Genomic DNA, 13,866 nt, shown 5'->3' with positions numbered 1-13,866 from the left:
GCAGAATTAAGTTATAAAAATAAATATTAACAGCACCTTTATCCATGTCCACCAATGCAGCCTGCCCATGTCCACCAATGCAGCCTGCCCGTGTCCATTAATGCAGCCTGTGTCCACCAATGTAGCCTGTGTCACCAATGCAGCCTATATCCCCAGTGCAGCCTGCGTCCGCCAGTGCAGCCTGTGTTTTCAGTGCAGCCTGTGTATGGCAGTGCAGTCTATGTCACTAATGCAGCCTGTGTTCGCCAGTGCAGCCTGTGTCCCCAATGCAGCCTGTGCCACCAATGCAGCCTGTATCCACCACAGCAGCCTGTGTCCCCAATGCATCCTGTGCCACCAATGCAGCCTGTGTCCACCAGTGCAGCCTGTGTTCGCAAGTGCAGCCTGTGTCCCCAATGCAGCCTGTGCCCACCAGTGCAGCCTGTGTCCCCAATGTAGCCTGCGTCTGCCAGTGCAGCCTGTGTCACTAATGCAGCCTGCGTCCCCAATGCAACCTGTGTCCCCAATGCAACCTGTGTCCCCAATGCAGCCTGTGTCCCTAATGCAGCCTATCTATGCAGGGGAAAAGAGAGGAGAGCCGCCGCCTGCTTGATTAGAACTCCGGGAACATAACAGCTTTAATTTCAATAGCTGTGTGTTCCCCGCCACACGCAGTCATATACAGCCCCCCCTGCCTGGGAACTTTAATAGACAGATAGACTCTATCAAAGTGCCTGGAAAAAGATAGAGGGCTGTATATGATGGTGCACGGTGCAGAACACACAGATATTGAAATGAAAGCTGTTACTCTTCTCTCTCTTACCCTCCACTGGGACATTCAATGCGCCTGCCTGCAGTGCTCGCCCCCTCCCGCCCCACCCCCCCGCTCCCAGGCGGTCCATACTCGCAAGCCCTCAAAATACACTCGCAAAATGCGAGCAGGCGAGTGGAATTTTTGAGGGCTGTACATATAGATACTGTATATACATACACAATCTGAAACTCACAAATACCTGAGTTAAAACAGTCTAAATAAACTAAGGGCAGATTTTATCATGTACATATTGCTGTATGTTTGAATGTTTTCTCATCTATCCTACAAAGATTGATTTTTTAATCATACAATGAAAATCTCCTTTTACTGCATGCTAGCCAAAATGTTGGTCTCCTCAAAAACAGAACCAGATGATCGTGCTGAGTCTGTGTGTGTACTTATGTTTCCTAGAAGATCTGCCTCTCCACAGCCATCCTTAGTATAATCTGTTTCTGTTTTGTGTTTTTTTTTTTTTCTCTTTTTTTTATAGTTAATTTTCAGGTCTTGGAAACCTATTCAAAGATACATACTTTTCTGAAAATGTATATCGATCATAAGAAAAGAAAAAGTGAGCTAATTTCTGATTTCTTTAAAATGTATATACACACACATGATCAGCCTGATGTTTGATGAACTGCTGCAGAACACTACTAAACAAGGTTTCACATACTAGTGCATTGGTTTCCTAAATTGTATTTTTTGGCATATTACTAGAAAATATTTAGGTTCAAGATACTCAAAGCACATGAATTCTGAATTTCTTTATCATACATCATGGGACATAGAGCCATAGTAATAACTATATGGGTATATAGGCCACCTTTAGGTGATGGACACTGGCACGCACTAAGTTCACTCCCTATATAGCCCCTCCCATTACTGGGAGTACCTCCGTTTTTTCGCCAGTCTTAGGTGTTGGTCACAAGTAAAGATGCGCTCTACTGGAGTATTCCTTGCTGGAGCAAGCCTTTGCAACTGGATTCATCCAAAGTGCCATTGAGGCCAAGGTGGTTGGTACCCAGGCCTCATTCCGGAAGAAATACGTTTTTTCCTGTAAAGCTTTTCTTTTGAGAGCTGGACCCTGGGATTCAGTGATTTGGTCAGATTGCAGTGCCCTAAAGCTTACTGACAGGGTGCTATACAAGTCCAGGGCAGTGGAACCCCATTAAAAAGGGACCCCAGTCCTTGATGGTTTTTTAATGAAGCCAGCCGTGATGGGCGAAGATTGAGTCTGTCTGGTTGTACCACAGAACCCAGCGGTGGGATAAGGTAAGTAGAGATTTCTAAGGAATTAAAAAAAAAAATTTCCTTTCGATTTCTCCTATACAGTAAATGTTGTCATGCCTAAAGTCACCACTGGAGGCTATAATGAGCATGCACCTGTTTCCATGCTTTCAGATCTTGCTCTGTGTCAGCTGAAACTGCATGGCTTCCTCCAGCTATCCATCTTGGCCACCAGTAAGAATTTGGAGGGGAAGATTTGGCTGAATTTTCTCCATTCGGGAATGCTTTTTTCTCCCCTCTCCAGGAGCAGGAGGGGGGACACTGTATGGTCTGGTGGTTTGCGGCTCTGCTCCCCCCCTCCACCGCACTCAGCAGCAGTGGCTGTCCTCTTCCCTGTACTCTCCTTCATAACCCACCCCCCCCACACACCGATCCGATCCCGGTGGGGATTCACTTTTTTTTTAAAAGGAGGGGGGCGTAGTGAGGAAGTAAGGGGGCGTGGCTTAGTGATGCGTTGGTGTCACAGCGCAGGGTGGATTAGCTTATAAAAAAGCTCCATTGTCAGTTCCATTTGGACTAACGGAGGGACACAGAAGCAGTCCTGGGCATGTTAGTGTGGGACACAGGCATTCCCCAAGGCACATTTACATTGCATCAGGCCGAGCGCATAATAGCAGTAACAATTACTGAACTATTGCTCTGCAGTGGGTGCATTTTTTCCTTGTAAAGTACCTCTGCATTTGTGCTTAGGACAATGCATTCCACCCTCCTGAAGATCCAGAGGTAGCTGTTCAGGGTGAGCCATCGGGTTTGTTAAGTGTTGCAAATGTTTCCACCACTTCAACCCCTGTCTACATTACTGAGGATGTTTTCTCCTCAGCTTTGGTGGGGCTGGAGGAAAGACTGACTGCTCTAATCGCATCTTCCCAGTATGGGAGAAAGCGTGATAGGTCCCCTGCTACCGCTCAGGACCCTCAAGCGGTGGGCAGGGGAGGATGAGGCCCCCTCAGGGGACCCTGAGGAGGCTGACTCCTCTTCTGAGGAATCAATTGTCGAAGAGACTTTTTCAGCTTCACAATCTGAAAAATAGCTGATGCAATCGCTGACAGAAATGGATCGCTCCACATTTAACCTACCTTCAAAGGAGTCAGCTGAAAAACCCACTTCTTCTTTGGGTTCCCTAAAGCCTCCCCAAGCTATGCATGCTTTTCCTGTCCATCCATTGTTGTAACAGCTTATGTATTCTGAGTGGGATCACCCAGATAAGCATTTTCTCCCTCCTAAAAAGTTTTCTACACTTTATCCTATGGAGGAAAAATTCACAAAAAAATGGAATATACCAACAATTGATGCGGCTATTTCCTCTGTGAATAAAAAGTTTACTTGTCCAGTAGACAATGCACAAATGCTTGAGGATCCAACCGATAAAAGATTGGAATTCCTGTTAAAAAGCTAATTTTCTTTGGCAGGAACAGTAACTCAACCTGCAGTGGCGGCAATCCGTTTATGTCAACCCCTGAAGGAACAGTTGAGACAGGTACTCAAGGTCATCCCTGATCACCAGGCACGGGATTTAGCCAAGTTACCATGGGCATTATGTTTAACTATTGATGCTATTAGAGATTCTATCCTTCGGGCTTCATGCCTGATGCTTGTACTTGTGCATATGCGTAGGATCTTATGGTTGAAAAATTGATCAGCCGAAGTTCCATGCAAAAAAATCCTGTCTGGTTTTCCTTTTCACAGTGAACGGCTGTTTGGAGAGGATTTGGATAAATACATCCTTTTGCCAATTAAGAAAAGGAATAAAGGTCCTCTATTTAAATGGGCTCCTTCACCAGGGTCAGGGGCATCAGCCTCAAGGCAGTCGCAACGGCCTCTGCCATCAGGTCCAAGGGGTAAACCTCAGAGTCAACCCCAGGGGCAGAAGAAGTCCTAGGGATAGGAAAGCTACAAAGCAGAATGCTAATGTCTCTTTATGGAAGGGTGCCCCCGCTTGAGTGAGTGGGGGGAAGACTTCTGCAGTTCTCAAGGGTCTGGCAGGAAGAATTTCAGGACAGATGGGTGCTCTCCACAGTAGCTCTTGGATACAAACTAGAGTTTTGGGGAGTTTCCATCTCCTTATTTTCTGAGGTCAAATGTCCCCAAAGATCCAGAGAAAAATAAATCTGTCTTTCAAGCTTTAGACCAGCTTTTGTCTCAAAGAGTGATCATGGAGTTTTCCATGGAAAAGCAGGGGTTGGGGTTTTATTCTTCATGGTACCAAAACCAAATGGGGATGTCAGACCAATTCTAGATTTCAAGGATCTGAACCAATTCCTAAATATCCGCTCAGGTCAGTAGTCTCCAGCCTGCAAGGAGGAGAGCTTCTGGCATCAATTGACATCAAGGATGCATACCTGCATGTGCCTATTTTTCCCGCTCGTCAGAAATTTCTACATTTCGAGGTAGAAAAACTCAATTTTCAGTTCATAGCTTTGCCTTTCGGTCTAGCCACTGCACCCCGGGTGTTCACAAAAGTTCTAGCCCCTCCTCTGGCCAGACTAAGGGCTCAGGGTATAACAGTTATTGTATACCTACATGACCTGCTCTTAATAGACAGGTCAGTAGCCCGCTTAGACAAAAGCGTGGTCACCACAGTCAACTACCTGGAAAGCCTAGGTTGGGTTCTCAACCTAGAGAAATCTTCCTTAAAACCATTAAGAAGGCTAGAATACTTGGGTCTGATCAGAGATACAGACTGGAAAAGAGTATTTTTGCCACAAGCAAAGATCAGCGCCATAAAGGAGCTGGTCTGGGTCGTCAGAGCAAAGAAAGACCCTACTATTCATCTTTGCATGAGGTTGTTAGGGAAGATGGTGGCTTTGTTCGAAGCCGTTCCCTATGCTCAGTTTCATTTGAGACTGCTGCAACACAGTATCCTATCTGCTTGGAACAAAAATGTCCAAGCTTTAGACCTCCCAATGCATCTATCTGCAAGGGTGCGCCAGAGCCTCAGTTGGTGGTGGTTAACCAAGAATCTGCAGAAGGGGAAATCCTTCTTACCAGTCACATGGAAAGTGGTAACAACAGATTCCAGCCTTTCCATTTGGGGAGCAGTCCTAGAGGAGGCCATGGGGAACTAGTCCAGATCTGAAAGGACTCTGCCCATCAATATTCTAGAGATTCCGGCAGCAAGCTTGGCCCTGAGGACCTGGACATTCAGATTACAGAACTGTCCTGTCAGAATCCAATCTGACAATGCCACGGCAGTGGCCTATTTCAATCACCAGGGGGGCACAAGAAGTCTTGCAGCCCAGAGAGAGGTAAACCTTATCCTAGCTCGGGCAGAAATTCATGTTCCTTGCCTATCGGCAGTCTTCATTCCAGGAATAGAAAATTGGCAGGTGGACTACTTGAATCGCCATTAGTTGTTCCCGGGGGAATGGTCCCTTCACCCCGATATCTTCCTGGCAATATGCCAGAGATTGGCGATCTTGGACGTAGACCTATTTGCATCCAGGTTCAACAAAAAGATCATCAACTTTGTGTCGAGAACAAGGGATCCTCTAGCATGCGGGACAGATGCCTTGGTGACTCTGTGGGATCAGTTTTCACTGATTTATGCATTCCCTCCTATTCTGCTGCTTCCACGACTTCTTTGCAGGATCAAGTAGGAAAGAAAGTTGGTGGTTCTTGTGGCCCCTGCATGGCCCCCGAAGATCTTGGTATGCAGAGGGGACCCATGGATCCTTCCACCATGACCAGACCTGCTCTCGTAGGGTCCGGTATTCCATCCTACCTTACAAGCGCTAAATTTAATGGTTTGGCTATTGAAACCCACATTCTGAGGAAGCATGGGCTGTCAGAATCAGTTATATCTACTTTGATTAATGTAAGAAAGCCGGCCTCCAGAGTCATATATTATAGAATCTGGAAGGCATATGTTTCCTGGTGTGAATACAGGGGTTGGCATCCCAGACAGTATGTCATATTTGCTGTTCTACAAATAGGGATAGAGATGAAACTGGTCTTGAGTACTAGCAAAGGCCAGGTCTCGGCCATATTGGTATTGTTTCAATGACCACTTGCTTCGCATTCTTTCACCAGTTAAGCCATCCCTGAACCCTTGGGACTTGAATTTAGTTCTGTCGGTATTACAGAAACAGTCTTTTAAGATGATACAACATATTCCCTTGGTCCTTTTGACAAGGAAGCTAGTTTTTCTGGTAGCCATATCTTCTGCAAGAAGGGTATAAGAGTTGGCAGCTCTTTCTTGTAAAGAGCAATATTTAATTATTCACAAGGATAGGGTAGGTTTTCATCTAAACCAGGATATTGTTCTACCTTAATTTTTTCCAGAACCCTGTTCTACGGAGGAAAAGTCGCTGCATTCGCTGGATGTAGTGAGAGCAGTCAAAGTTTACTTGAAAGCGACTGCTCAGATTCGAAAAACAAATGTTGTGTTTGTGCTACCTCAAGGGCCTAGGGAAGGACAGGCAGCAGCGAAGTCTACTATTTCTTAGCGGATTCACCACTTAGTCATCACCATGCCTGCATGGCTCAAATCTGCAAGGCCACAACTTGGTCTTCAATCCATACATTCACTAGATTATATCAGGTGGATGTAAAAAGGCATGAGGAGATTGCCTTTGGGTGCAGTGTGCTGCAGGCTGCAGTATATGTCCTCAAGTCTGATGGCGCCCTGTTTTTTTGTTTGTGTCTCCCTCACCTCAGATAGCATTGCTCTAGGACATCCCATATAGTTATTACTATGGCTCTGTGTCCCGTGATGTACGAAGAAAATATGATTTTTATAACAGCTTACCTGTAAAATACTTTTCTTGGAGTACATCACGGGACCCAGGGGTCCTCCCCTCTTTGGTTACATGTGTATTGCATGGCTACCAAACAGAGGTACTACCAGTAATGGGAGGGGTTATATAGGGAGTGAACTTCCTGTCCTAGGGTGTGCAAGTGTCCATCACCTAAAGGTGGCCTATATACCCATATAGTTAATACTATAGCTCTGTGTCCTGTGATGTACTCCAAGAAAAGGATTTTACAGGTAAGCTGTTATAAAAATCCTATTATTATATCACATTCAAGAATACATGCATCTATATAAGTATAAACATACATTATACCAGAAAAATTAATTTCTGCAAATACAATAAAAAGATAAATGGCTTACCTGAAGACACTTTAGTCCATAGAATAGTAGGAGTAGGAGTTCCAGCAGCTTCACATGGAATAAAAGCATCAGAGTTTGCAAGGACTGTGAAGCTTGCTGCTTTGCCTCCCTTAATGCGTGCCTTAGAGTGGTCAGTATTTGATGGACCTTCTTCCAATTTGTTGAATGTTGCTTTCTTATTTGTTTCTTGTGCTGTGGTGGAGGAGGGATTAAATGGCACTGTTTTTTTCAAGACACCAGGAATATGTGCTATTATGTGTACTTTCCTATCTGATGTTTTTTTATCTGGCCTGACCTCTACATTAGATGTAGCCAATTTCTTGCCAGATATGAATGGTGGTTGGGTTATGGATGGACTTAATATGGGTGATGGGTCAGTCAGACTGCTAATGAATTTAGCTGTCACGGACAGTGGATAAACAGTGCTGGTTGAACTATCTTTATGGTTTGATGATGTTGCTTTTGGTTTTGCTGTAGTAACAATTGTATTTTTAAAATTGTTCTTGCTGTTTATTGCTTGGTCAGACGTGACAACAAAATTATTATCAGATGGTTCCAGATGTTGAGTTGGTAATGTATCAGTGCCATTTAGCATAGGCGATGGTTGCAGGAATAATCTAGGAGCCTTCGAAGTACTGGTCAAGAAAGATATTTTAACAGGGGTCATAGAAATATCATTGTTTGTAGTCGCCATTGCTGTTTTATGTGCTATAGTAGCAGTACTAGGTAAGGAGTCTGAGGGTGGAGTTATTTTATACAATTTGGTGGTTTCTTCTTGCAAAGTAGTAGGCTTGTTTGAATTTGTTGTTGACTTCCAATGATTGTGTTGTGCAAAGCTGCTATAAGGGTGCTTTTTCCTTGGTCTTTTTCGTCTCAGGTATCTAAGTCTCGTTGTACTTTCAACAAAGGCAGATGTTACTGGGGTTATTGTTGCAGACAGATCATCTTTTGGAGGAGTAAAACTCACATGTTTAAAAGTGGTATCTGCAAATGAAGTGGTAAAATGTGTTGTTGGAATAGTTATTTTTGCACCACCGGACTTGGTTCGAGAAGCAGCAGTGGCAGCTGCTTTTATGGCGCTTGAATGAACTGTAGCAAGTTCTGACCCAGGACTAGAATGATAAAATGGAGTTGCTGGTGTGGTATCAGTTGGCTCAGAAACAGCTGTGATTTGGGATCTTGTTGAGAAAACTGATGTGGGTGTTGTATGACTTACAACAAGATTAATTACACTTGTATCTACATTAACAGAAGTTGAATGAACTGTGCTGGGTGTTACTAAGTCAGGATCATGATCAGGATTAATTAAAACATGTGTAGCTTTCACCGTTTTTGGATATAGTGCTGTCTTGCTCTCTGTTGTTATCAAAGATGTGATGGGTAAAATGTTTGAACTGCTCACAGTCGACTGAGTTGGTTCAATAGCTATAGACATTTTGGGAGGTGGGATGCCAGATGTTGGAGCATGGATATTATTTACAGATATTGCATTATTTTTTCTTATCTTCTTTAATATTTCCCTTTGATTTATCTGGCTGTTACCAAATAATCTATGCCACGGAATTTTCCTTCTGATTACTTTGGAGGTAACTCCATGCCTGTTAGTGACATGGTAAGAAGTGGGTTTTAGCAGGACTTCACTTTCTGTGCTAGATAATCTTTTTGGAATATCAGTAGTTACAGCTTGTGTTTGTGTTATAGCCCTGTTTGTGCTGCCAGGAGTCAACATACCCAAAGTCACATCTTTGGGATTTCTATAGGTAACAGGCTGTGAAGGGATAATCTCAATACTAATTGATGGATCACTATATTTTAATCCTGCATTTGCTTGAGTGGTGGTTTCCTCGCCATGCATAGTCTCTAAAGATCTTATGGTAGTCTGTTCAGTTGGTGTGTAAATGTTTGTACTTGAAGATTCAGGACTGTATAGCAATTGATTTTGTTCACTAGTATCAGAAACTGTGGTGTGAGGTGTTGTAGCTGTGGACAGCTCTCTTAAATTAGATTTGCCAAACTTTCCAAATTTATGGATTTTAAAGTTTGGATAACGACCTGGTCTTACAATGCGTCTCCTTCCAGGAATTCTCCTGCGACCATAACGCCTTAGAGTTGGCACCAATGTTGTAACATCTTTAACTATCTGAATCTGTTGATGAGAAATAATAGTGGAGCCAGCTGACAGACTTGGTGAAGTTATTTTCTGAGTACTGTGAATATAAATAGGCCCAATATCTGTTTCAGAAAGAAATACTTTTGTGCTTGACTTTGTTGAAGAATCAATGCTAAAAACATTTTTGCCCTCAAACCCATCTTTTCTTTCATTGTAGTATGGAATCCTTGTGCTGTGAACACTTGGTTGAGTCGCATGCCTATCTTGAGAATTGGTCAAATATTCAGACCCCTGCCTTGATGCAGAATTATCTTTTTCAGTGATGATTTGTTGTGCACTGCTTTTAGTTTTTGTTGTGGCAAGTGACATATGGGAATTGGAAATATCTTGTTTAGGGTTATTTTGTGTATTTATGATAGCTGATTTGTGCATAGGGGGTGGTTCTGTAACTACTTCTATATCAGTACTTAGTGTACTATGAGCAGTGCCTATGGATAGATAAGAGGGCTTATCAATGCTTTGGGATGTACCAATAATACTTTGGGTTGTAGGCAAAAAACTAAATGTGGTTGTTTCATCTCTGATAGAATTATTAATGGGGAGGGGATATGATAATGTAGCTGGATCAATAATAGTATCTGGAGATGTAGTTGTAACATAGTTGATTTCAGGTGGTGGGTTGGCAAAAACATCATCTACAAGGTTATTCAAATAGCCAGATGTAGTAAAAAAGCTGTTGATATCATCATGAGTTGTAACTTGTAGTTCATCATTGTCAGTGGTTGGTTTTATTATATTATGCTCAGTAGTATGGAAGTTACTGGGTGCAATTGGTGATGCAGTTAAAGTTTCCTGTGCTGTAGTATAAGGAACACTGCTGGTAGTTGGTGGCCTAGTAATCGTTATTTTTGGGATTGCAGTTAATGAGTAGAATGCAGTAGTATAGTCTTGTCTTTCCCCTTTGAGATTCCCTGCACTAGTAAGAGGGAAAGATTGGAGTAAAGGACTGGTTGTGACTTCTCCTGATGTCATGTGCGGGATACCTGTAGTAGCTTCAGGTGCAGGCACTGCTGCCACTGATGTTGTGTTTAAGATGCTTAAAGTGGTCATTTGCTCATTGTTATAGCTGACTGTATTATGTGTAAATGTATCAATATATTGAGGACTTTTAGTACTTTTGTATGAATATTCTGATACAGTAGAATCACCCGTGGTGGCTGTGATTTCCATGTTTGCTGCTGTTTTGTGTACATTGTCTTGGTTAATATTGGCATTTTTTGATGTTGCTAATGAAGGTGCATATGTTTGTGTATTTGTTAAAGGTGTAGTTGTGCCATACTGTGTTGACTGCTTTTCTGTCACTATCAAAAACTTTTCCGCCACTGGAAGGAATTCTTCACCAGATGCTTCATCCGGCTCACCAGATACAATTTCTGTGATATTTTCTTCTTTGTCTGAACTCTCCGTAACTTGTATTGGTGTTTGACTGTTCAATGAACCCTTTTTTGTCTTTTCTAAGATCTCTGTCCAGCGCTGAGGATCGATCCTTCTTGTGTTTTGTGTAAATTGCCTCCGATATCCTCTAAAGCGTTGGTTTATTCTATTCCTTCTGTGAACCTCAGTGTTCACCTTTCCTTGGCTGTCCAGCTTGGTATTGATGCGTCTGGTTGGGAATCGTCTGTTTGTTACAACTTTCCCTGTGGCCAAGTAGTTATTTTCTTTAACTTCTTCAGTGCCTGATCCTTCATTAGTTTCATTTTCAGTCTGGTCCAACTGTGTTTTTTTATTGGTAAACTCAAGTTTCCTCTCTTTCACAAAAACTCTGTGTGTCAGAATGTCAAGACCATACTGATTAGCAGCTATACATATAAAATGTCCCCTCTCTCTTTGAGTTGTGTCTTGAATTTTCAGTGTCCCATTGGGGAAAATAAGTTTGTGCCTGGATGTCTCCCGTAGTACAGAATGGTCAGGTAATATCCAGTTCACTGATGCATCAGGAACTCCATTTGAGCCACAGGGAAGATACAGAATGTCCCCATTAGTAACTGAAAGTTCACCTCCATTGACAGCTTCTTCTTCCACATCAGCACTTACAACTGTTACTCTGAAACTAAGCACATCTGCATCCACATAGTTTGTTGCTATACAATGATAAACACCTGTGTCAAAACTGTCAGCAGCTTTTAAAGTAAATTTTCCATCCCTTGTTATTGATATCCTACCCTCTTCGCTTAAATATGGAGCTCTGATCTTGCTTCCATCAGGAAGAACCCATTCAATGTTTGGTGCAGGTTCACCATCAACTTGACAGTTCATCTCCACAGTTCCTCCAATGATTGCAGCATACTCTGTTCGTGTCTGGTTGCTTTTTTTAATCATGACCCAACTGTTTTTTGCAGGATTGTGAACAGAATTTGGAATAGTGACATAGACATCAGTTAAGTACTTAATATGGAGCATGTTGAGGGTCGTTGCTGACCTGTCCAACTGTAATGTTACTAAGTCTTGCATTAACCAGGTTGGCTCTGCTCGAAAATCTGCCTCAATGTCTGTAAACACGTCATCACCAGACCCCACTTGTTTGTATTTATAACTAATAAAAGGAGACTTTGTAAGAAGGAGGTCTCTCTTAAGTTTCATTGGGGAGTCACTGTACATTGCTAATATCCCCCAAAGTTTTTGTATATGATCGTAGTCTATGCTGCACACCAAAAATGAAGAAAATGTAGTCCTCATTATTGTATATTCATCCTTTCTGTCCAATGTTATCTGGGACATTTTGGTTGGTCTTTGAACATTGCAGGCCAGGTTTGCCTCATTTCCATTTTGGTCTGTCATATTTAAAACAAGAGATCCCATTGGAGCCACAAAATCTTTGGCTGATATAACTGTAAAACTCCCCTCCTCTGGAGTAGTCACATTTTTCAGTTTGTAAATGTTTTCTATAACTGGTTTTGCACAACTTAGATCTTGAGATGTTAGTTCGTTTAAAGATTTACCCTTATTCTTTTGAGGAGTAGAACAAAGTGGGCACTGCTGACCCGAACGATCCCTCTTGCATTTAATCGATTCTGTTGAAACACAAATGAAAAGAAAGGGTTTTACAGTTTTTTAGTTACATTATTTTGATTTATACTTAGGATTGCGCCCTCCAGACTGTTCAAACTCCAGACTTTATAATTCACCCAGAAGAATGAACTTTGCATCACCCAAAAATTAAAATTGTCCACTTTTTTAATAAAATAAAACTCTCTCTCATCCAACCATCTAAGTTGTGGCTATGTCTTTTTATGTGATTTCAAAACTATCCAAGGTATAATAAAAGGACATTAAACTTACATTACAATAACTTTCATGGATGATTTTGTAAGACTTTGTAGAGATTATAGGTGAAGAATATTTTTATACGATCCAGCTTGGAGCAATATTTTCCAAAACATAACTGACATCCTGTTCAGTAATATCAGTTTAGCAATTCTGCCAAACCAGGGTTGCCAAATGTAATTAAAGAAATAGTCAAACACTGGCTAAAAACTAGCAAGAAAAGTCAATATGTCTCTAAAAACATATATAACATTAGATAAAATAATATTTATTTACCATTTCTGATTTACTAGATACAAATTAGCCAATCTGTAAATCCCACTGCCAGAAGTAGACTGCACAGCAAAGTTTCAAACTTTTATTTACTGTACAGGAGTGGCTACTTTGACACATATCCTTGTAGATGTTGTTAGCGGCTGTTTCTCATAATGTATTGGGCCTTATCACTGTATTATTTATTATTTTGAACAGAAAGGGAGACTGATGCCCTTGTGTGTATTAACAACACATGTCTAATGCATAAATAGAGTGCAAAAGGAAATACCTTTATATTGCTGTCCCAACTCTGCAAGCCACAGCAGGTTGCAATCGCATGACCACGGGTTACCATGAAGATAAAGTCCTTCTAATTCATTCAAGTACAAGAACATTTCCTTGGGCAGTGTAGATAACTGATTGTCAGACAGATGTATATGCTTTATAGATGATGTTTTAAATATCTGGATGTAGCGTAAAGTAACAAAGGTGTCTATGTGCAGCTGCCGTAGCACATTTCCCTCCAGGTGAACTAGTTTCAAGAAAGTGAGGCCATAAAAGGATTCTGGGGCCAGAAATTCCAGTTTGTTATGATCCATATGTAATCTGACCAGACTCTTTAGACCACGGAATGTGTTCCTGTGTAGTGTTTTCACTTTATTATAACTCATTTTCAATACCTAGAAAACAAGGAAATAGGACATAACTAAATCTTGTGCAGAAGTTTATCACAGCCGGTTTCATGAGTTATTTTTTTTAAAAGAGCTCAAGTCTAATAGAAAAGCAGGATATTGATAACTTGTTCAAATCACTTAATATTACACCAGTGCTACCGGGATTCAAGAGAAAACATTCTATGATAAGCAATAGTTTAAAAGCTGCTACCATATGTCCATAAAGTTAAAACATAAATTTAAGAGAATATAAAATTTCCTCAAGGCATCGCTTTCAACATACAATATTCAATGTTATAAATCATCCAGTGAG

At 41.7% G+C, this 13,866-nt stretch overlaps 1 protein-coding gene across 1 annotated transcript in view; it reads right to left on the bottom strand.

Annotated features, from left to right (window-relative positions):
• Positions 1–13,866, bottom strand: part of IGSF10 (immunoglobulin superfamily member 10) — a 78,244-nt gene that overhangs the window by 21,070 nt on the left and 43,308 nt on the right. Inside the window, exons 4-5 of the mRNA XM_077488154.1 lie at positions 13,169–13,559; positions 7,191–12,371 (exon numbers count right to left, since the gene is read on the bottom strand). Coding sequence (XP_077344280.1) covers positions 7,191–12,371; positions 13,169–13,559 — 5,572 coding nt within the window. The remainder of the gene's footprint in view (positions 1–7,190; positions 12,372–13,168; positions 13,560–13,866) is intronic.

This window comes from Lithobates pipiens, unplaced genomic scaffold (genome assembly GCF_037356315.1).
Source record: "Lithobates pipiens isolate NorthernLeopardFrog02 unplaced genomic scaffold, aLitPip1_a1.2 Scaffold_18, whole genome shotgun sequence".
Lineage (NCBI taxonomy): Eukaryota > Metazoa > Chordata > Amphibia > Anura > Ranidae > Lithobates > Lithobates pipiens.
The sequence above is the reverse complement of the archived record's forward strand: the minus strand, read 5'-3'. Positions and strand labels throughout refer to the sequence as shown.